Genomic DNA, 22855 nt, shown 5'->3' with positions numbered 1-22855 from the left:
CACCTCCCGCTTTGGCATGAAGAACAGACACCTGAAGACATCTTAATTTTTCCTTAATGTATAACAGTTTTCTCTTCTCTTCGACGTTTGTTTGATTTGCTGTTATCTTTAAAGAGCAGACATTTTGCCAGAAGGGTAGTGTGTGTGCTCTCATCTCGTGCTCTTGCACATAAGACAGTGAGCTCTTCTCTGCATACTCGGGTATTTTTTCAACTCAGGAGTGTTTCCTTCTGTCATTTTGATTCTTACTTCTTCCAGGCCACCCATAATCCTTACCTTGAATCTCAATTCTCTGTCTTCCATGTCTATGATCTTCTCTTACTGTTTTTCCCTTCTCTGATTGATCTTTTCTTCAGTCTTCTAGAATACCTTCCCAAGTTTGTCCTCCCATCACTCATTTGTGTTCCTGGGATTAATTCTGCGATTATCATTGTCAGATGTGGATTCTAATCCTGCCATCGTGCTCTTAGTCTTTCTGCAATCTTTTGTCTCCACAGTCTCGCAGTTCATCTCATGCCACAGCCTTGCCTTTTAGTCAGAGTGCTTCTCTCTTGTAACTTTCTGTACCTCTTCATTGAGACTCTGTATTATTATGCCCTAATGAAAACACAAAACCACTATCAGGCGTTGTGTCCTGCTTGTTAGTAAAATTTACGTGATGCCTTCAAGCTACCTTTGGTTTCCTTTGTTCTGCAGTATTTTTCCATAAATTCCATGTTAACTTTTTCTGTTAGTCATCCTTAAGTGAGGATAAAGCTGTCTCCACCCCACTGTTTGCCAATATCTAGCATACTCAAACCATTTCCCCTCTGCCAGCTTGAGAGGAGCTTTTTCCTACTCTCATCATCTTGTTGTATGATTCTTTGAACAAATGGCTAACAACTGAAAATGCATATGTTGAATGAATGAATGAGAGGAAAAGAACAAAAATCATTCTATATTTCTACATTTTTTAACAGTTTCAGTTACATTTTTTATTAACATATCATGTATTATTTGTTTCAGGGGTAAAGCTCTGTGATTCATCAGTCTTACACAATTCACAGCACTCACCATAGCACATACCCTCCCCAGTGTCCATCACCCAGCCACCCCTCCCTCCCACCCGCCTCCAGGAAACAAATAAGGGTTGCTGGAGTTTCTACATGGTTTTATAGACCGCCCCCCCGGGGCTTTACCTTTTCATGACCACACCTCCTAGAATGTAACATGGTACCATGGCGAGTTCTTCCCTCTGCCCTCCAGAATGTTTTGGGGAGGTACATTTTCTAAGTGGCTATAAAACTAGGAGGAAGTGAGAGGGTTGGGAGTAGGGTTTATCTCTGGATGCTTCAAATGCACCACCACTACAACAAAAGGCTCAGCTATTGTGCTTTTGTCTGGTTGGTTTTTGTTTTTTTTTTTATTGTGAGCATTTATCTCACACTCTGAACCAGGGTTTGAGGTTGGGAGAATATGGGGGGTGCGGGGGTGGGGGGGAGACAGCAATTATCCTGACTACTTAGGAGAGGGAGAGAGTGGACGGGTCTCCAAAAACATTTTTTTTTTCAGTTCATTTGCATGGGCCTTGTACTTAGTGAAAATTTTTCCCATCCATTTACTAGTAACAAGCTGACTTCCATTCCTTTTTAGTTATGTGAATTTTCACCTTTTCCTGTATCTTCCCACACAGTTTTGGTGGAAAATTTGGAGAAGTTGTAGAGTGATGTTTGCCAGATGTCATTTTAAAATGGAAAACTGCTAATTAATTTTTCGTTGATTGAGACATCAGGATGGCAGGAGGCTTCTATTTCAGTTTCCTTGACGTTTCATTTTTTGTTGTACTCATTAGTGCAGCTTGTTACCTTGGGGTTAATTTGCCCCCTGGTCTAGCAGGAGAGGTCTTAACTGTTCTTAAAAGACATTCTAAGAATCTTGCCACATTGGGAAACTACTAATTCTTTATAACTAACAATCTGTAAATATTCATTTATTTCATGTGTTCATGCCTTGCAACAGAAAGAAGTTAAAGTAGTTTACATAAATGTAAACACAAGAGAATAAAATGAAAACATAAGAAAGGCAGGACAAAGGGAAAATCAGGATAGAAAAAATAAATGAAGCTAGGAGTAACGTTAGTTCACAATATGGATGCAGTGAGGTCCTAATCACAAGCTAACAATGCCAAAAATTTGGCTCTGAGCTTTCTAGAAGACAATAGGTAGAGAATGATGTGAGCAGCTTGCTGAGTCATGGAAACCATATTAGAACAGTAAATCTATTCCTTAAAGGATGCTGCTCTTGGAGCTGAGATTCATGAGAAATTTATCCCGTGGCCCTCGTGGAGAGAAAGCAGAATGCATCACCCTCCACCATAACCTGCTTTGAATGAGCACACACATTGGAGGCTGCTTCTCACAGTGTCACTCAGTATGGACCAATGCAGGCACATTTCAGTCAAGTCAGTCTATCAGGGGCCAAATGCACTGATCTCTGCTGGTCCAGATCACTTCAAGATACGTGGAGGAGTAGATGGCTACCCCTCCAAGCCCTGGTTCATGAGTGTTGTTCAGTTCCAAATTCAAGGGGATGCTCTCTGGCAATTGTGACACCCCCCCCATCCCATGAACACTGAGGCACCCAACAGGTGCACATCCCTCTGAGGTGTGCCAAGAGAAAATCCCCAAGCAAGCCCTTCGACCTACCCCAATTGTATTTGAATTTCCTCCAGTATACGACCAAAGGGTGGTAATCCCTGCACCCAACACCCAATTCTTCACCATTGATTTTCAAATCTTTTTAGGCATGGGACTTTGCCTGAAATGAAAACTTAAGGAGAAGACAATAATTTGGCTGAAAGTGGAACTGCTCTGAGACAAAGCTGCCCTCTGCCCTTGCCCCTTCTTCCCACCTACACAGCAGCCTAAGCAAGTACAAATAATAACCTGGAAACAGTTTTGAGCAGGTGTGACCAATACCCCCTCAACAGAAGAAAAATCTTAGTCGGGCATCTGTCAAGTGATTCCCTCTAAGCATGACTGCTAGGTGTGCCTCCAAGATAGTTGCAGAGAACAGGTCTGGAAAACAAGAAGATACTTGATAAATAATGATGATTCTTAAATATTTTTGTGTCATAGACCCTACTGAGAACCTGATGAGCACAAACTCTTCTCCCCAGTGTGTGTGTGTGTTCCATGGGGTGGGGGAGGGGGGGTGGGGGCGGGGCGAGGAGGAGGAGGGATGCATAAACGCAAGCACTCAAAAGCTTACAGCCAATGTCAAGGAGTTTTTGGAGCAGGAACTTTCCTGAGTTTCCACAGACTTTGGGTTAGAAGTCCTGCTGTATAGGATTTTTAACCAGAAGTCATTGGATATTAAGGATCAGCCACTAAAAATGATGACATTTTTTGCATGACAGTTTTGCAACAGTTAAATTATAGTCTTTGTTTGGGGCAGATATTAAACAGCAGGGCTACCTATCAGTTAAGGCCTTTACTTATTTGTGGCAATCAAACCAGGTTTGCTCTGTGAAAAAAATGTTGAACTCTCTATCCCAAATGGTGGGGGCCTGAACCCAGTTCACTCAAAAGGGATAACAAGTCTTTAGGAATCAGTGACAAAAGGGGATCTGGAACACCCCTCCATCCCTCCATCCCAATCCCTGCACTGAAGGCCATCACTTTTAGGAGACTCTTCCTGACAATTCTGACTTGTGTGCTGGCCTTAAGGTCCAGGTTCTGAATCACCATCAAAATCCAAAGGTCTATACCCAGTTTCAATGCAGAGTCAAAGGAACAAACAAAGATGAAATCCACTGTTAATGCTGCTTCATTCCTAACAGATTTCTCTCCAAAGCAAGAGACCAGTTGTGGTCACTATGAAAATAATTGTGTCTCAAATGCCTGTTCCTCATGTACATATTGATCTGAGAAGGCCAGGCTAGCGATTTTCTAGATATTTTATATGGGGCTGCCGTAATTCTGGGGAATGAGTAGCTGCTCTTTTAACAAATGGCACAGTCTAACTCTGTCAGATAGAAGGTGATAAAGAGAAAAAACATGGACGAGCGGCAGAGCCCGTTAGTCAGATACGATTTTTTGCTCTGGGAAAAGGAGACATGCCCCAGATGAGATTAAGGTTTTGTCCGTTTGTTTCTAAATCAATTTTATAATCTGAAAGACTCGGAAAACAGCCTGGGATCCATACCAGGACAACTGACCTGTAATTGTAAAAACTAAAACTAAACCTTCCAAATCGATATCTAGGTGCTAAGGTTTCACACAACTTCCTTTAACCAAATGCATTGCCCACATCTGCCTTCCGTGCAGTTCCACTGGCCAAACTCAGGTGCTTCCCTGTGAAGGGGCTCTCACAGAGGCAGGAGGAAATAGATTATAATATTGAATTTGATTAGATTCCATGTGGCATGTCCCCATTCCCACCACGTTAGTTGGCCGAGGATTTGGTATCTGTGTATGTGTGACTGTTCTTATCACACCAGTGATAAGAAGAATAAATGTCTTCATCACCAGGGCACAACCTGTGAATAAAACTAGTTTTAGGTTAATAGCGATACATCAGGAGAGGACAAACCTCTGCGTGGAAGGCACCAGAGACAGAAATTGTCTGAGTCCTCAGAAAAAAAAACAAGTCAGCCGTAGAGTCGGCCAACCCCGAGGCTCATCCTCCCTTCTCCAGCTTCAGGACAACTCTGCCAAGGCATTTGCGAGGAAAACTCCATGTATTTGCCACATACGGAACTCCCAGAACTGGGTAACCTGTAAGTCAGGACTCTTCTCTGAAGTTCACTAAAATATCTAAAAGCAAGCTGCAGAAACTCTGCTTTTTAGGTCAGCGTCGGAGTTTTTCATCAGCAGGAACAGGGAGAACCATAGGACCCTAGGATATATTCAACGAAGGCTGATATGTAACATTTGAAAGTCATCCTGGAGCTGGGCTTTTTTTTTAAATGTGGAGAAAATGCTGAGCCTCCCACTGTTCCCTCAAATGACCTGGCAGATGAAAGACAGGCTTTGTAAAAAAAAAAAAAAAAAAAAAAAAGGGTTTCTAGGACTGGGGTTGCTCAGTCTAGAAGACGTTGACATGGCTCCCTTCAAACATGTGAAGAATTTTGATCAGGATGATGGGGAGGCGTAATAGGAGAAAAATTGCTTTAAATTAAAGCAGGCAGGATTTCGGGGTGCATAAAGACATCACAAGGGTGAATAAAGGTAAAGACAGTCAGTCCTCTTAAGGAAATCTGAAGGTATCCATCTCCAGAAACCTTCTAGAAAAAGTAGCTTCTCCCTCATTGAAACTTCCACTTCTTTGAAGGGATTAAATCCTTTGCCTGTCGGGTTCTGTCCCTACCCTGTGATTCTGCTATCTTCTGCTCCTAATGAGCCTGGTTTAATCTGGAGCATCTGGCCTTGTCTTGGAAGAATGGAAAGAGCTTGGCCTTCAGGATCAGGCCGGATTCAGCTTGGCCCCACACTGGTCACGTGACCTTGGACAGCCTACGCAAGCCCGGCGTCCTCGTGGACACAGAGGGAACTACCAGGCCACTTGAATGAGATCTGGCGTGTCTTGTGCCCAGTGCAGTACTCACCCACACTCATGTGCTCAACCACAAAAACTGTCCAGGCTTGGCCCCCACTCTCACACCCCATCACCTCCTTACACTTCTCTCTCTGTGTTTCTCAAACTTGAGAATTCCCAGATTCCTCAGGAATCGTTCAGAGGATGTCTGGTTCGAAATCTAAGATCCGTGGAGGTCAAGTTGGCAACACTCAGTTGCCCTGGTAATTCAGACGGTGCCTTCTTTTTAGATGAACAATGAAATTAAAACCAAAATTTAAAAATTATTATGAATAAGAACTTGCAGACCACTGAGAATTTATCAGCAGACTCTTGTTTAAGAAACCGTCCTAGCTTAGCTTAATGAGTATTCTGTCACTAGGTGTTTAAAACTATACTTTCTTATTTAGCCAGAGTCTCCAGGTTCCACATGCTACATTGATGTGCGCAAGGAAAAGGGAACGCTTTGTCCTTCTGTAACTGCCGTACCCTTCCTCCTCCGCCTCCCCAGTCTGCAGAGCCAGCAATGTAAACTAGCCAATCCAGGAACACTCAGCCTCCTGTGATTTCAACAAGTTTATCTCTTTAAAACCAACTTTCCTCTTCATAATCAGCCCTCCAACCCCTCCACTTTCTCTACTTTTGCCATCTTGGGGAGCCGGAGGGGAAGCCTCTGGAGTCCTTGTGGCTGCAGGGCCATCTGAGGGCTGCGCAGGTTCCTCTGGGTCCTTGCAGGTCTCTTCAGTGATGGAGCCTCTGTTCACGAAGTCATTCCCGCCCTGCTGGCATCCTAAGGCCTGAGAACTTGTCTGTTCCCTGTGTGCAAGGTCAGATCACAGTCCCTCTCCCTCAGGCCCCATCATGGCTGCCACTCTCATCCTCCGCAGGGCCCTGGCTGTCTGCCTCAAGGCAGCCCCTTCCTTCCCACCGTAGGAGCCCCTAGGAAGCTCATCTTCCAGTACCACCACCAATATTCCATGAGCCCACTTCTGGATGCTCTCTGCTCCACACAGGAGCTTGGGGAGACCTGGAGCCCCTTCAGGCCTCCCTCTGAAGCCTTTCCTCAGGGTCTGATTCAACTCTGATATAGCTGCCCCAAATTATTAGGGGCCAAAGGGTCAGAGACCACAGGCAGCTTATGAGGCTCCTTCTCCCTGGATCCCAACTGAGGAACAAGCAAAATCCAGCATTTGAACCTCAGGGAACTTCAGTTTCTAGAAATTTCTTCTGTCTCCACAAAATCTGGGCTACTCTGTCACCATGTTAAAGAGGTGAGCTGATCAATGATCAATGATCTTTTCGTTCTAGATCTATACTCTTTTCCCTAGGGTAATTAGGCTTAGCTAAGAAAATGAAGATACAGGGCGCCTGGCTGGCTCAGTCGTTAAGCGTCTGCCTTCGGCTCAGGTCATGAGCCCGGGGTCCTGGGATCGAGCCCCGCATCGGGCTCCCTGCTCCGCGGGAAGCCTGCTTCTCCCTCTCCCACTCCCCCTGCCTGTGTTCCCTCTCCCACTGTGTCTCTCTCTGTTAAATAAATAAAATATTTTTTTTTAAAAATGAAGATACAAGGGAATGCAGTTTTAGTGGGAACTGAAAAACATGAGTTTCTTATTCTCAAAATAATGTCCCCTTATATATACCAGTGCTGATCTATAAAGTGGGAGGATTGAGACAATGCACCGGTGGGCAGGCAATTCTTATTTTCAACCAATTACACAAAATGTTTTATGCCCAGACACACATACCGCTGATAGTTATCCAGCTTGCCCATAGGAATTTCATCCTATGATTTTTTTCTTTTTCACGTCACAAAAATTTCTTAGAATTCTCCACCATCTTCATAATGCTCTTGGTAATCTGTTTGAGTTGCTGTCCGACATGTTCATACTTAAGGTCCCTTTGAAGTACAAGAGTATATTCTTCAGGCTGGAGATTCTGCAGATCCTCAGCTTCTCTACATGCTGAGTCCAGGTTCCCAACAGACTGCCCTTCTCCCCCTTCCTCTGATTTCCGCTGGAAATCTGCCATCTCCTACTCAAGTACCATGTACTTATCTACTGTTGTCTCACCAGGAAGTAGATTGTGTATTCTTCTCAATGTTTCTTAGCCCTTTGGGGGCGTGGATGCCAATGAAATTCTAATGAAAGCTGGTACCCGTCCCCCTAGAAAAGTGCATGTAAATCGAAGTCTGCAAACAGTATCAAGGATCCACAGAGGCCAACAACAGACCCGTGTTAGCTGAGACCCCAGCTTAACATCTACTGTCCCAGCTCTCATGGGGACGGACATGAAAATCAGTACGTGGGGAAAAAGCGTAAGTTTATAACACAGAGTAGGGATGGCTTGATCTTTGTAGGAGGAAAACACAGACCTATTTTTCTTGGAGATGTAAATATTTGTTAATATACTTGATAAACATTACAGGACCAAATATTACTCAGTAAGTTTTGAAGCTCTGGCGGCTTTTGATAAGGATGCTTCTATCTCTGTTCATGGTATCACATCTCCTGGTGTCAGATCCCTGTGCGTATGCCTATAGTGTTTATTGAATTCCAGGGCCATCATTTAGCATTAGTACAATTCTCAACACTCAGATAAAACTTGACATATATCCTGATAATCTCTAGGACTTCATCCTTTAAGATTCCACTCAGCTGTCACCTATTCCTGTTTCTCTCCCGACAACATCCATCCAACCAACTAGGTGAGGGTTCCCCCTGAGTCTCATCAAACACTCATGTGTGTGCCTTGTACACGGTGTGTCAAGATGATGTCTCTCGGGCGCCTGGGTGGCTCAGTTGGTTAAGCGACTGCCTTCGGCTCAGGTCATGATCCTGGAGTCCTGGGATCGAGTCCCACATCGGGCTCCCTGCTCAGAAGGGAGTCCGCTTCTCCCTCTGACCCTCTTCCCCCTCGTGCTATCTCTCATTCTCTCTCTCTCAAATAAATAAATAAAATCTTAAAAAAAAGAAAGATGATGTCTCTCCATCATGCCATGAATGCTGCCAGAGCAGGAGGGTTGTCACTCCCACCTGTGAGCTTCAGTGACCAGCACAGGCCCAGCACATTGTAGGCACTCAGTACATGTTCGCTGAATGTGGACTGAATCGCCATTGACCCAAGTTTTCGAAGGTTCTTCCAAGGTAAAGAAATAGGCCAAATCTAAAGAAAGCAAACTGGGAACTAAAATGAATTGGTATTTCAGTGTGTTAAATCTGTTGAGTGAGCTGGTAAGAGAGGGTTCCTGAGTGTGGGTTTGGGGCCAGTTGCTGATTTCTGGGCTAGTTTAATGCACACCACATGATAGCAGTGAAACTATCTGGTAGACAAGCTCAGCCCCTTAAGCTCATCCCTAACCCTCCACAGTCTGACCCAGGCCCATTTCTCTTCCATCCCAAGCCCCGCACTTTCCCATTTCTAAGCCTTATTCCTCTAGCTACACCAAGCAGTCTCATGCACCCTGGGTCTTACTGGCCCTGCTACTTCCTCATCAAGAATGCCTGACCCCACGTCTACATATTAAAACTTTCCTCACTTTTCGAGCCTGTTCAGAGGCCATTCTCCCCATTGAGCTTCACCGTGTCCCCAGACAAAAGAATCCTCCTCAAGCATGCTGGGAGCACTGGTCACCTCTCATGAGGCTTTCATCACTGATTCTTGCTCAGGACCAGAGAAACAGTCATTTCCAGGGGACTCTTTTTCTTTTATCAACCCAGGGGCTCTTATTTTTCACTTTTGTGTCATCTGTTTCCTTCTACTCACCTTTATATAGACAGCTGCCTTCAGCATTTGTCCAGTTACAACGGTATCAAGTAAATTTGATGCACAAACATCATAAAGAATGAAAGACTCTGTCGCACCTTTTTTTAGCACAACAAGATGGTCCAGATTCTTGAGGCAAAATGTTATATGATGAAGCCCTTCCTGTTGAATGATTAACTGAAGGAAAATACCATATTTCCTTTTGTCCTCATAAATACATTGTTTACTCATCGATTCTTGAGTTTGAGAAAATTCACCTTCAGACACTATCATCTGGAGGCTCTTAGCCTGAGACTTTACTTATATAATCAACTTACTGTCATTGTTAGAGTCTAAAGAGTTGCTCTCCTTCTCTTTGAGTTCATCTTCTGAGTCATCTAATAATTGTGAAATGTTGTTCTCTGTCACTTTTCTTCTCTTTGCAAATATGAAAAATTTTGAATTCTCAGCTGTATGCAATGAGCTAAAAGCAGACTCAAAATAAATGATGATTTAGTCCGTTACTGAATCATCCTTCCAGGCCAATCCATTCTTCTGTTTTATTATTTTGGTCTCTTTTAGCATAATTGAGAATAATTGATGAGTAATGATGAAAGATAATTCCCAGGATGGTGAAAGAGCAAGATATTTCAAAAGATAGAAAAATAAGATCACAAAGATGCCATCATGTATCATAGATGTATCAAAGAGACCAGCGAACCCACATAGTAATTACAAAATAGAATGAGTTTTATTTTATTTAAAAAAAATAAGTAAATTTTCTCTGTGTTCTTTGGAAACCCTTCAGGAAGGAATAAAAGCAATGAAATATCAAGCCTTACAAATAGAGCAACTCAAAGAGGAAACTCAAAAACTAAAGTCAGGTCTAATGGACCCTGATGGTGTACTGAGGGTTATCGTGTTAAAATTCCATACATGTCTGTCCAACTTACAGCCAAGGACATATTGAGAGTCACCATCTGCCTGTCTTCCTGAAGTTCCCCAGGCCTGGTCAGGGATCTACTCCTATAAGAAACTTTGGAGGTGTTCACCAAATGGATAGTAGGAACCGAAGGTGTAATAATTAAGCTGGGACTGTAATTATCAAGGGAATGTCACACAGTATTGCTTGCCTAAGTGCAAGGACCTTGTGCCATCTCAAAATCTTTGCCCTTAGCCTAGAATACTGTTCATCTTTCTCTCTCCCTTTTAGGTGGGTAACCGCTATGCTTTGAACATCACTTCCACTTTGAACGTCACTTCCTCAAGGAAGCTTTCCCAAACTTCCAGCCCTGCCATTAAGTACCCCTTCGTGGGCTGTTAGAACTAGTGTGTCACCTCCACCAGGGGGGACTGCCAACCAGGTGTGCTGAGCCGTGTACCGTCAGCACACTGCTGCCCATGGCGGGCGCTCAGTAAGAGCATCTTGTGAATGAAAGGCCCTGAATGAATTCAAACCTGTTTCTGAGGACAGATGCTCACCTGCCTGGCCCCTTGAACAAAGTGTTAAGGTGCATGTATTTGAGAAAGTAAAAGTGAAAAGTAAAAGCCCACGTGTAGAGAAAGCAGATCGAGTTCAAAGAGCTTGATTTTCCTGGACTGTCCTTTCCTGGGGGTGATTGGGAACAAGCAGTATGACCGTGGCAGAGGAGTCCTCGGCTCATGCTTCTGGCTTGCATTTAAGGTGTCAGGTGATGTGTCAGAGACTGACATCAGCAATGAGCCTCGGCACCCTCAGGCCGGCGTGGCCACCACCGAGGAAAAACTGAGAAACAGGCTGTATGAGTTAGCGATGAAAATGAGTGAGAAGGAGACGTCTTCGGGAGAAGATCAGGAGTCAGAGCCCAAGACAGAGTCTGAGAACCACAAGGAAAGTCTGTCCTCTGAAGAGAACAGCCAGGGCGTCCAGGAAGAGCTGAAGAAGGTAAGTGCCGTGAAGCTGCCTGCGGGCAGCTCGGTGTGAGCAGAGGGGGAGGGGGAGGCAGAGGACGTTCTGTATTTGTACAGAGATGTGCTGGGCCCCCCACGAGCTGTCTCTCATATGCCCATCCCGTGCATGCGGGAGAACCCCAGAAGCCCCTGCTGATTAGCGCTGAGTGGTTCAGTCGGGGAGAGGGCCCCGCACGTCCCAGGCCTCCAGAGACCTGTCCTCTCCTTCTACGAACTATCCTTCCCAAGACAGCCCTTTACTTTCAAGTCTATAATTAATGCTCACCGCCTCTCTCATTAGGAAAGGCCACGTTACTGCCTTCCCTTACCCTTTCCCAGAGGAAATTTGCCTGTGGGTTGAAAGTACTCGCCATCCCTCTTTTAGTCAATGGTGATGCTTCAGACCATGGTCTTTGTGCTAAAGGTGGCCCGCTACATCATTTATCCCTGCAGTTTGCAGATTTAGGTTTGTCTTAGCCTCAAAATCATTTTCCAAACAAACCACATGTGGAATCCTGGTGTTTTAAACAGGTAAAAGTCCCCAAAACCCCAACCACTTGATCTCCAGCCCCAAACCACCCCTCCAAGTACCCAGGGACATTGCTAGGAAACCACAGAAGGAAGAACCCCTGGCCGAAAGGGGGTCCCAGGCCCCCTGCCCCCCAATAAGTGCTCTGCCCCTTGTCTTTCCCTCTACAGCTTCTCAAAGCACATGCATGCTAGACTCGGCCACGTTAGAGTCAGGGTATCCCTGCTGCTTACAGTGGAAGAGAAAGAAGCTAACATTTGTTGAGTGCCCAGTGCTTTGCTTATGTTAGTGAATTCATGTCATAGAGACCTACTGAAGTAGATGCAGAGGCTTGTCCTGAAGGTACTTACCCAAGGCCCACAGCTAGTCAGCTTCAAAGTTGAGGCTGCATCACAAACGTGCTTGGCCTCAAATCACAGGCTCCTTCCCTTACAACAGCTGCCTCTCCTGTAATCAGATAAGATCTTGCCTGGAAACATCTAGAATTTCTTTGCACTTGTGGCCAGTTTTTTCCCTCTTATGAGAGTACATTGTATAAGCTCACAAGTTCCCGGCAGCCCACGTGAATGGGGCAATGAGCCCCTTCGTCTGCTCAACAGCCAAGCTGGGGTGCTACATAAGAGGAGCCCGGCCAAGCCAGCAAAGAGCACAGATGGTCAAGAGCCGGCCCTGAGGAATGTGGAGGCCATCTTCCACGGCTGAGCCCCTGATCCTTCCAACAGCTCACACTCTGCCTTTCACTCATTCCCATCCCCGCCTCCATAACCACTGAGTCCTCATACTCCTCAATCCGTCAGGTCCTCTGCCCGCGGACAGGGCACGCATCTGTCCCCTGCCATGTCTGTGGGCTGGAGCCTGGAGCTTGGCCTTCACAGGCAGCCCCTCCCTGGGATGTGGGCTCCAACCCATTGCTTCCTCAATGGTAATGGGCTCTGCGCCTCTCTGTTACTTGAACCAATACCCCATGATAGTCACATTTGTCTGCCAGAACTCAGAGCCAGATGGTAAGTGAAGAATATCACATTATTTCCTACAACGGCTCTGCATCCTACTGGCTTTGCTGCCTGATGGTCACAAGGCTCCCCAAACCCCTGCTGTTCCAGCAGCCTGCCAGGCCATGATGAGTCACGGACTCCCACCCCTTGTCAGCCTGCCCGCCTCATCTTCTGGAGGCACAGCTACCAATCTGCACTGTGCTCTCTTGGACAGAACGTGAACAGGGGAAGGAGGGGCCGGTGGGGAAAAAAAATCTAAGACAAGCCCCCATCCTGCCCCGTGCCCTCTCTGAGCAAGAAACTAGGAGAGTTGCTTTTATTCAAGCTCCCAAATGTGTCAGTTTCTCAAAATTTAAGTCATTCCCCAGCCTACCATGAATCAGTGCATTAAAATATCCATCAGATATCACTTACCGTATGTAAAAATCCGGGTAGCAAACTGAAAAAGATAAGTAACATATATTTTCCACATCAGGCATGGGTTAGTCTGGGATGGGAACACGGAAATACAGGTTTATATCTTCAGTATTATTTAGAAGCAAAAAGATATAGAGATAGGCTTCAAGGTAACACTGAATTTGAAACGCAACCATGCAATTTGCAAACTCTGCAAGCTTCGGCTAGTGTCCTAACTCACTGCCAGTGCTTAGAACAAGCCGGGGTCATTTCTTGCCTCCCACCAGACCCTGTCCCCCGGCTGCTCTCCCTGTCCCTCCAGACCCTGCATGGCTACTCCAGTCCTTCCTCCACTCAGCAGCCGGAAGTGCCCTGCAGTCCCCGAGCTTGGTCCCAGCACTGTGACAGGCCCACACCTGCCGTGTTTTTCAGCTGATCCCTGGGACCCAGCCCCAGGCCTCATGTTTGATTACATGAACATATCTTGGCCTCATCTGTAAAATGAGGATAATCATACCCCCTGATAGAGTTGTGAGGGTTGAATTGTACACGATAGCATTCAGCACATAGCAGGAACCCAGCAAATACCGCATCCCCTATAACAACCTCAAGGAAAATAAACTTCACGGCTGTGAGTTAACATCCATCTGCTGGTCAGTACCAGCTTTGTACCTATTTCCAGGCAACACCTGGCATGTCTAACATAGGTCTGTAACCACATCTGGGGCTTTGTCATGCTAGGCAGAATATAAGCGGGAAGACACTGCATGAGAATGCCCCACGTTCCCATCTTCAGGATCAGACTAACTGACTTCCCCTGTGAGCCAACCACAACTAGTTTGTACAGTACAGGTGTGCACACACACACACAATGTCCGTACACGGCATGGTTTGGGCATGGAACTGGGCTCATGTAACTATTTCAGAAGTGGTCCGTGCTCCCCTAATCTCTTTACCCCGGCAGTGCACACTGGCCCAAAGTCCAACTGCCTAAAGGCCCCTGATGAAGCAGGAGCTCCTCTTCCTGTGCAGAAGGCAGGCAGGCAGGGGAAGGAGAGAGAGAGCCCTGCCTGGGAGCAGCCCTAACCAGTGACTGCCGAGAAGAAAGTCAATACCCCAGCTATTTGGCCTCCATGGGCGTGGTAACTCTGGCGCCGAGCTACACACTGACTCCCCAAGTTCCCCAGCCAACAGAGCTCTAGGCTCCCGCAGTGATGAACAGTCCTCCTTGACTCCCTTCCCTCCCCTGCCCCACGTCCCCCTCCTCCACCACTGTTTCCCGGGATCGCCTCCCGAATGAACTAAATCCCTGTCTCGGGTCTGCTTCTGGGTGAAACAGCTGTCACTGTCCCCCTGCCTCCACCCCTGGCCCTGCTCTCCAGGAGCCAAAGCAGAAGAATGTGCATGTTCCCACAGACACTTGACATCAGTGGCTGTTTCGTGTCCTTAATATGACAACCCATGTAAGAACAGGGGCTTCAGAATCCTGGTCCAGCCTCAGAAGAACCATTTTAGAAACATACTTTATCTTGACTGGAATCAGCCCTTTGCTGTAGGCAAACTTGCCCTATAGGTGGCTCACTTCTCTGGGGGTTGGAGGGATAGTTACCACCATCTGAATTTTTACCAACAGAAGAGCAAGCTTGCAGAGCTTGGGGCAAGCCCAGAAACCTCTTGGGGACTGGATTCCCAAAGAGTCGTTTTTTTCTTTAAGTCATCTTATTCCATCAAACCTCAGGGGTCAGCCCTCTAAACCATGTGATCTTTAGAGCCCAGAAGTGAGCACTTGCTTCTCCTCTACCATTGGGCAGATGGCCATGACAATGGTTCTGGGAGAAAGTCCTGGCCAAAGCAATTCTTAGAAGTGTCTGCCTCTAGGTATGCAAGGACAGCATTCTGGAAAGAAGGAGCAAAAGAATGGCTGAGAACTCCTGGCCTGACTTTAGAGACTACGTTCAGGGGCTGGGTCTCCCACAAGTCCCATAATCTTCCCAGGCTTGGAGCAGTGGTCCCCCAGGTCCCTTCTGGCTCCAAAATCCCCTGGTTCTAGATATGTAATAGATTAGATAGATTTTTATGTTTCCTGACCTAAGTACCCTTTATGACACTGTTTATATGACAAAAGATGTACCACAAATCAAGCTCTTCGAACATAAGTGTCTGTTGAAGGCCCAAATTAGTAAGTTCTTACATTATAGTCAAATTTGTATAGCCGGTATCCTGAAAGCATTTTATTTAAAGTGCCTTTGTTTATTACCATTACAAGTAGCTGGATCATTGGGCTTTGCTTTCACAAAGGAGTCACAGACCAGCAGCTATCTCCCCTATGTATAGTTTCATGGAACAATTCTCATCAAAGTATTGAGACTTCTCTCAACTATTAAATGTCTTTTTCCCCAAACAAGAGATAAATTTATGCATCTTCTCCTGGATGCTCCCCATTTACTAACACCAAGGAACAAGGATACACAATCCTGGTCCATGATCAAGGAGACAGATCTATGGACTGTTCCAAAATATCCAGAGCCTTGGCTTTCTGAAGTTTAATGTGCTCATGAAAACCTTTTCGTTGATATCGGTGTTAACATAAAGTCAACTTTGTCTGCATGTGTCTCACCCCTGTAAAATAACACACCGTTCACATAAGGATTCGGTGTCTTTCATCCCAGGTCACATTCTATTTCAGAAGAGTGTCTTCATCTCCAGTTGGTGCTAAAGAGAATATAGTGTTAGGTACTGACTGGTATCTTACAAGTGATTGATCTCAGTAGGGCTATGCCTATTGAAGAATTAACACCTCTTTTCTGACTGTCCATTTAACTGTTGCCCTGGGGGGGGGGGGGGGGAATGAGCTTTAGCTGTGCACTTAGAGCCACAGCTCTTATCCACAGGCCTTGAACAGGTGAGGAGGTTCCATACCACTCAGGATGTCATTGGCATCACTCATTCCCACAATTGAATCCTGTGTGTGTATGGGGAGGGACCTCCCAGCCCGGGAAGAGTTCCAGGTTCTCTCCTGGATCACTGGGGCTTCAACAGAACATCATCTCCTCTAGGCAGAAGATGAACTGAGCACTAGAGAAAGATTGTCCAAAAGTCCAGTGCAAAGATTCCTTACAGCCTCTGTGAAGTGCAGGCGTTATCTGAACGGACAGGAAAAACTGATGTTGCCTCAGCCACAGCAATACAATGGGGCATAAGACAGATGCAGTATGAAGCGAGAAAGGCAGAGCTGCTCTAGAAGGTTGCAGATAGAAAGGCCTAGAAAACAAGGTACTGGTTCAGAGTTCTTGCCCCAAAAAAGCCCAAAAGTAAGATGCCCTGAGGAAATGGGACCGTAGGAAGGAAGAGGGGAGAGAAGAAAAAGAACATGCTTTGTGTGTCTGCAGCTTGGCAGAATAAGCAAAGTTGTGCTCGTGGAAAACATTTCTGGGTAGAGAGAATATAAAAACAAAAGAAAGAAATATATACGAGTCTCACCTACAAACGCAAATACTGAAATCCTAAATAAAATATTGGCAAACCAAATGTTGCAATATTAGAATCACAATCCCACACAACTAATACATTTCTTCTGAGAATGAAAAAATGAAATTAATGGAAGGACAACTCACTGTTATAATAAATTGCTTAGTAAGGACTGTTTTTTAAAAGCACAGGATAATCCCAACTGATGCCAAAATGGCCCTTGGAAACATTCAACACATATTCCATTAAAAAAAAAAAAACTCTCAATGAATTAGATAATTCTGATGACAGATATTCATCTCAAAACACCTAGAGAGGGGCACCTGGGTGGCTCAGTTGTTAAGCATCTGCCTTCGGCTCAGGTTATGATCCCAGGGTCCTGGGATCGAGCCCTTCATCGGGCTCCCCGCTCGGCGGGAAGCCTGCTTCTCCCTCTCTCACTCCCCCTGCTTGTGTTCCCTCTCTGGCTGTCTTTCTCTCTGTCAAATAAATAAAATCTTTAAAAAAAAAGCACCTAGAGAGTTTTTCCTGAATGAGAACTCATTGTAAATAGCAAAAATATCTTGAATGTCGCAATATTTTACTATTGATCAAACAAATCCATGAGTTATAAATGCAAGTGCTTTTACATAAATATTTATGTTGTCAATCAAAATAGCATGTATATACATTTGAAAAATAATAAGAAAAATAATAAGATTTATTTTAAATTATAGGTGAATACTTTGATATTTTGTAATGATTTTTTAAATATTGACTATTTTTAAAGAAGTAAATGAGCAGGGGCGCCTGGGTGGCTCAGTCGTTAAGCGTCTGCCTTTGGCTCGGGTCATGGTCCCAGGGTTCTGGGATTGAGCCCCGCATCGGGCTCCCTGCTCTGTGGGAAGCCTGCTTCTCCCTCTCCCACTCCCCCTGCTTGTGTTCCCTCTCTCGCTATGTCTCTCTCTGTCAAATAAATAAATAAATAAAATCCTTAAAAAAATTTTTTTAAATAAAAATTGAATTAAAAAAAAAGAAGTAAATGAGCAAAAGTGACTGTAAAATCCAGACAGAAGAAATGGGCAAAGTGGCCAAAGAACTATCCTCAGAAAGAAGTTAGTCCCCATGGTCTTTGCCAATAAAATCCATCAGTCATTCGTGGTACACATTACTCCCATACAATTTAGCATTAAGAAATTAAAAGTATGCCAAAAAATTGAAGGAATCCAAGTTTACTTTATTTATTTAAAAACTTGGTCTGGGGGCACCTGGGTGGCTCAGTCGGTTAAACATCTGCCTTCAACTCAGGTCATGATCCCAGGGTCCTGAGATCAAGCCCCACATCGGGCTCCTTGCTCAGCAGGGAGCCTGCTTCTCCCTCTCCCTCTTCCTGCCACTCACCCTGCTTGCGCTCTCTCTCTCTCTCTGTGTCAAATAAATAAATAAAATATTTTTAAAAATTAAAAAAAAATAAAAACTTGGTCTGAATCTGACCCAAAAATCATATGCCTCCAAAAATTTACATACTACCTCACTGGTTAACAAACATTCAAAAATTCTTAATATGTTAACAAATTGTTTCCAATGGCCTATATTTTTTTTCCTGAGCTTTACTAATAATTTCAAGAATAAAAGTAATCAAATGGCACAACTGAAGCAGAAAGATATCTGGGACACTAAAGGTGATGTCCCATGTGTTTCTATGCACACTTTCTGGCACATACTATTGATGTCCAACTGCCTATTAAAATACTAATTTACAATGGCCAAGGAGGATTTTGTCTAGGAATGTAATAACCTCAATTTTAGGAAACCTATTAATATTTTTCATTATAATCACAGATTAAAGGGGGAAAACATAATTATTTTGATAAATTCCTAGATTGATGTTTGACAGGTAGTAGGAAATTCATACATATTCATAAATATTGAGTGAAGAATAGCTGATAAATAGGAAGATAAAAACTTAACAGTAATAGCTGTTAGCCTTTTTGAGGCTTGCCGATCTCTTCAGGAATTTGATGAAAACTTTGAGCCTCTCTCCATAAAACAGTAAAGAATGAAAATGATTTAGGGGTGCCTGGATGGCTCAGTTGGTTGAGCATCCGACTCTTGGCTTAGATCATGATCTCAGGGTCATGAGATCAAGCCTCACATCAGGCTCCACACTCAGTGCTGAGTCTGCTTGGGATTCTCTCCTTTCCCCTCTCCCTCTGCCCCTACCCTGCTCATTCTCTCTCTCTCTCTCTCTGTCTCTCTCTCTCAAAAAGTAAAAAATATAGTAAATAAAATATTTTTTTTAAAAAAGGAATATGATTTAGATAGACTCCCAGGAGGAGTCTCACTCACTTATGCATCAAATAATAGGAATACAGACCCCAGCCCCAACTGTGGACCCTGATGTGGCCCGTGAGCCAGCTCCAGTGCCTCAGCCAAAGCAGCCCCTGGAGAACAGTGACTTAGATGATTACCTACCTGCAAGAGCAATGTGGAAGTCCAGGAGTCCATCAGAGAAGTTCCAGCACACTGTTGGAGCAAAAACAAATCCAAGACTGGACACACTGGAGAGGGTAAAAGTAACAGTTTGACTTTACCCACCTCACCCCTCCTCCGAGGTGGCACAACTCAGTGCCAAGAGAGCCTTTCTTGGCCTGTGATTTCTCCCATGGGGGAAAGTAAGACCATGTAAGTGAGCACCCAGCTTCCCCAGCTGTGCAGGACACTACCAAAGAAGTCTGTTTATTGCTCACCCCATTCAGAATACTGAGTCATAATCTACATGACTAGGAGACGGTGAGCAGCTATGAGAACAGCAGCCAGGGCTCAGAATGTATCAAGTGGATTCAGATCCTGTTAACTGCATCATGGACTACCATCTAGAGACTGGACCACCACTGGGACACCTCATCCATAGGTCTCCCCATTGGCTCAGACACCCCCATGCTCTGTGTGCCTTACCCACACACATCTCCACCACATGGCTGGCTCCCTATGTGCACTTCCAATTGCTATAGCAAAAGCAAGCTTTGGCAAATGGCTAGTGAGCATGCATACAAGACAGGACTAAATCTGTGAGCAAGAGAGAGAACACAAACTTGAGGATAGCACTGCCCTTGGGAAAGCAAAAGGGTGGTTGTCAACACTCAGCCTGGTGCATTGCAGAATTGAGAGAAGGCATACAAGCTTAAAAATCCTGCCTCAGGAGGGAGAAAGAAGTGTGGAACAGGAGTATCCATAGAAGGTCTGAGAAAGCCTCAGAATCCCTGGTAAAGCTGATGGAAGGTGTTTCTCTCCTGAAATCAGTCAGTAAAGACTAGAGGAAGTGACTGCTACTTCAAATGCAAAGGTAGCAACACAAGACTTAAAGGAACATGAAAAATCAAGGAAACATGACACCACCAAAAGATCACAATAACCTTCCAGTAACTGGAAATCTCCAAAATCTCCAAAAAGTGGAGATTTGTGATTTACCCAATGAAGAATTCAAACCTTTTAAAGGAAGCTCAATGAGCTATGAGAAAACATGGAAAGTCAATTCAACAAAATTAGGAAAACAATGCATAAAACAAAATGAGAAGTTTAACAAAGAGGTAGAAATCATAAGAAGGAACCAAATAGAAATTCTGGAGCTGAAGAATACAATGAATGAAATGAAAGATGCCATAGAGAGAATCAAGAGCAGAATAGATCAAGCAGAAGAAAGAACATGTGAAGAAGAAGACAGGACCTTGGAAATTATCCAGCCAGGGGAGAAGAAAAGAATGAAAAAGAGTGAAGAGAGCCTATGTGAACTATGGATACTATCAAGAGAAGCAATCTGTGAATTATTAGAGACCAAGAAGAAGAAGAAAGAGAGAAGGGGGCAAAAGGCTTGTTTTAAAAAATGATGGTTGAGAGGTGCCTGGGTGGCTCAGTCGGTTAAGCATCTACTTTCGGCTCAGGTCATGACATCAGGGTCCTGGGATTGAGCCCCACGTCAGGCTCCCTGCTCAAGTCTGGCGGGGAGTCTGCTTCTCCCTCTCCCTTGGCTCCTCCCCACCCATGCTTTCTCTTGGTCTCTCTCACTCTCTCTTAGTCTCTGTCTCTCAAATAAATAAATAAAATCTTTAAAATAATAATAATAATGGTTGATTATTCCCAAATCTGAGCAGAGATTTGACCATCCAAGTTCATGAAGCTCATAAGTCCCCAAACAGGTTAAACTCAAAAATTTCTTCTCCAAGACTCATCATCATAAAACTAACAAAAATGAAGGATAAAAAGAATCTTAAAAACAGCAAGAGAAAAGAAGCTTATCACTTATAAGTGAATCTTCATAAGGCTATCAGCAGATTTCTCAGCAGAAACCTTACAGGCCAAGACAGAGTGGAATGACACACTCAAAATGCTGAAAGAAAAAAAAACCTGCCAACCAAGAATACTTTATCTGGCAAAGCTGTCCTTCAGAAGTGAAGTACAGATAACCTCATTCATTCCCAGACACACAAAAGCTGAGGGAGTTAAGCAACACTAGACTTGCCTTACAAGAAATGCTGAAAGTTCTTCAAGCCGAAATGAAAATGCACTAATTAATAATATGAAGGCATGAAAATATACAACACACTGATAAAGGTAAATATATGGTCAAATTCAGAATATTCTAATACTGTAATATGGTAGTGTGTTAACCACTTAATGCCAGTAAAAAGATTAAAGGACAAAAATATTAAAAATAACTATAGCTACAATAATTTGTTAATGAATACACAATATCAAAAGAGGTAAATTGTGACATCAAAAAACATAAAGGAAGAGAGTAGAGGGTAGTTTTGTACGCCACTGAAGTTAAATTGCTATCAGCATAAAATAGTTCGCTATATCTGTAAAATGTTTTGTCTAAGCCTTATGATACAAAGCAAAATCTACAGTAGATACACAAAAGATAGAGAGATGGGAGTCAAAGCATACCACTACAGAAAATCATCAATTCACAAAGAAAGATGGCAAGAGACAAAGACGGGAACAAGAGAACAACAGCCAGAAACCAATTAATGAGATACATTAATTACTCCTTACCTGTGAATAGTTACTCTAAATGTCAGTGGATTAATTTCACCAATCAAGAGACATAGAGTGGCTGAATGGATTAAAAAAAACAAGACCCAACTACACACTGCCTACTTCAGCTTTAAGGGCATACATAGGCATAAAGTGAAGGGATGGAAGAAGATATTCCATGAAAATGGAAACCAAAAGAGAACAATGGTAGTTATAATTATATCAGACAAAATAGACTTTTACTCAAATGCTATAATAAGAGGCAATGTCATTTTAAATGATAAAGGGGTCAATTCATCAAGAGTATGTAAAAATCATAAATATGTATACACCCAATATTGGAGCATCTAAATATATTAAGCAAATACAAACAGATCTGATAGGAGAAATAAACAACAATACAAGTGGGATAGGGGACTTCACTACCCCACTTTGAACAGTGGATAAATCATCCAGACAAAATCAATAAGGAAATGTTGAACTTGAACCAAATGGACCTAAGAGATATATATATGGAACATTCCATCCAACAACAGCAGAATACACATTCTTTTCAAGCTTACATGGGGCATTCTTCAGGATAGACATATGTTAGGTCACAAAACAAGTCTTAACAAATTTAAGAAGGTTGATATCATGCTAAGTGTCTTTTCCAACTACAGTGATATAAAACTAAAAATCAATAACAGGAGGAAAACTGGAAAATTTACAAATATGTGGAAATTATATAACACATTCCTAAAAAATCAATAGGTCAAAAAAGAAATCAAGGGGTGCCTGGGTGGCTCAGTCGGTTAACCCTCTGCCTTTGGCTCAGGTCAGGATCAAGCCCCGCATCAGGCTCCCTGCTTGGAGGGGAGTCTGCTTCTCCCTCTCCCTCTGCCCCTCATCCCTTCCCGCACTCATGCACTCACTCGCTCACTCACTCTCTCAAATAAATAAAATAAAATCTTTAAAAAATAATAAAGTAATAAAATAAAAGGGCAATAAAAAAAATCTTTGAACAAATGAACATGGAAACAAAACATATCAAATCTTATGGGATGTAGCAAAAGTGATTCTAAGAGGGAAGTTTATAGTGATAAATGCCTACATTAAGAAAAAAGATCTCAGGGCACCTGGGTGGCTCAGCTGGTTGGGTGACTGCCTTCGGCTCAGGTCATGATCCTGGAGTCCTGGGATCGAGTCCTGCATCGGGCCCCTGCTCAGCGGGGAGTCTGCTTCT

The 22855-nt window shown here is 43.9% G+C and overlaps 1 protein-coding gene across 3 annotated transcripts in view; it reads left to right on the top strand.

Annotated features, from left to right (window-relative positions):
• MYRIP (myosin VIIA and Rab interacting protein) overlaps positions 1 to 22855 on the top strand; it is a 343082-nt gene that overhangs the window by 289885 nt on the left and 30342 nt on the right. For all 3 annotated transcript variants that reach the window (XM_028107182.1, XM_028107181.1, XM_028107183.1), the window contains one exon: positions 10982 to 11221. In XM_028107182.1, coding sequence (XP_027962983.1) covers positions 10982 to 11221 — 240 coding nt within the window. The remainder of the gene's footprint in view (positions 1 to 10981; positions 11222 to 22855) is intronic.

Source organism: Eumetopias jubatus, unplaced genomic scaffold (assembly GCF_037043125.1).
Source record: "Eumetopias jubatus isolate StellerSeaLion01/CBP00866 unplaced genomic scaffold, mEumJub1_p1.0 scaffold_1, whole genome shotgun sequence".
NCBI lineage: Eukaryota > Metazoa > Chordata > Mammalia > Carnivora > Otariidae > Eumetopias > Eumetopias jubatus.
The sequence above is the reverse complement of the archived record's forward strand: the minus strand, read 5'-3'. Positions and strand labels throughout refer to the sequence as shown.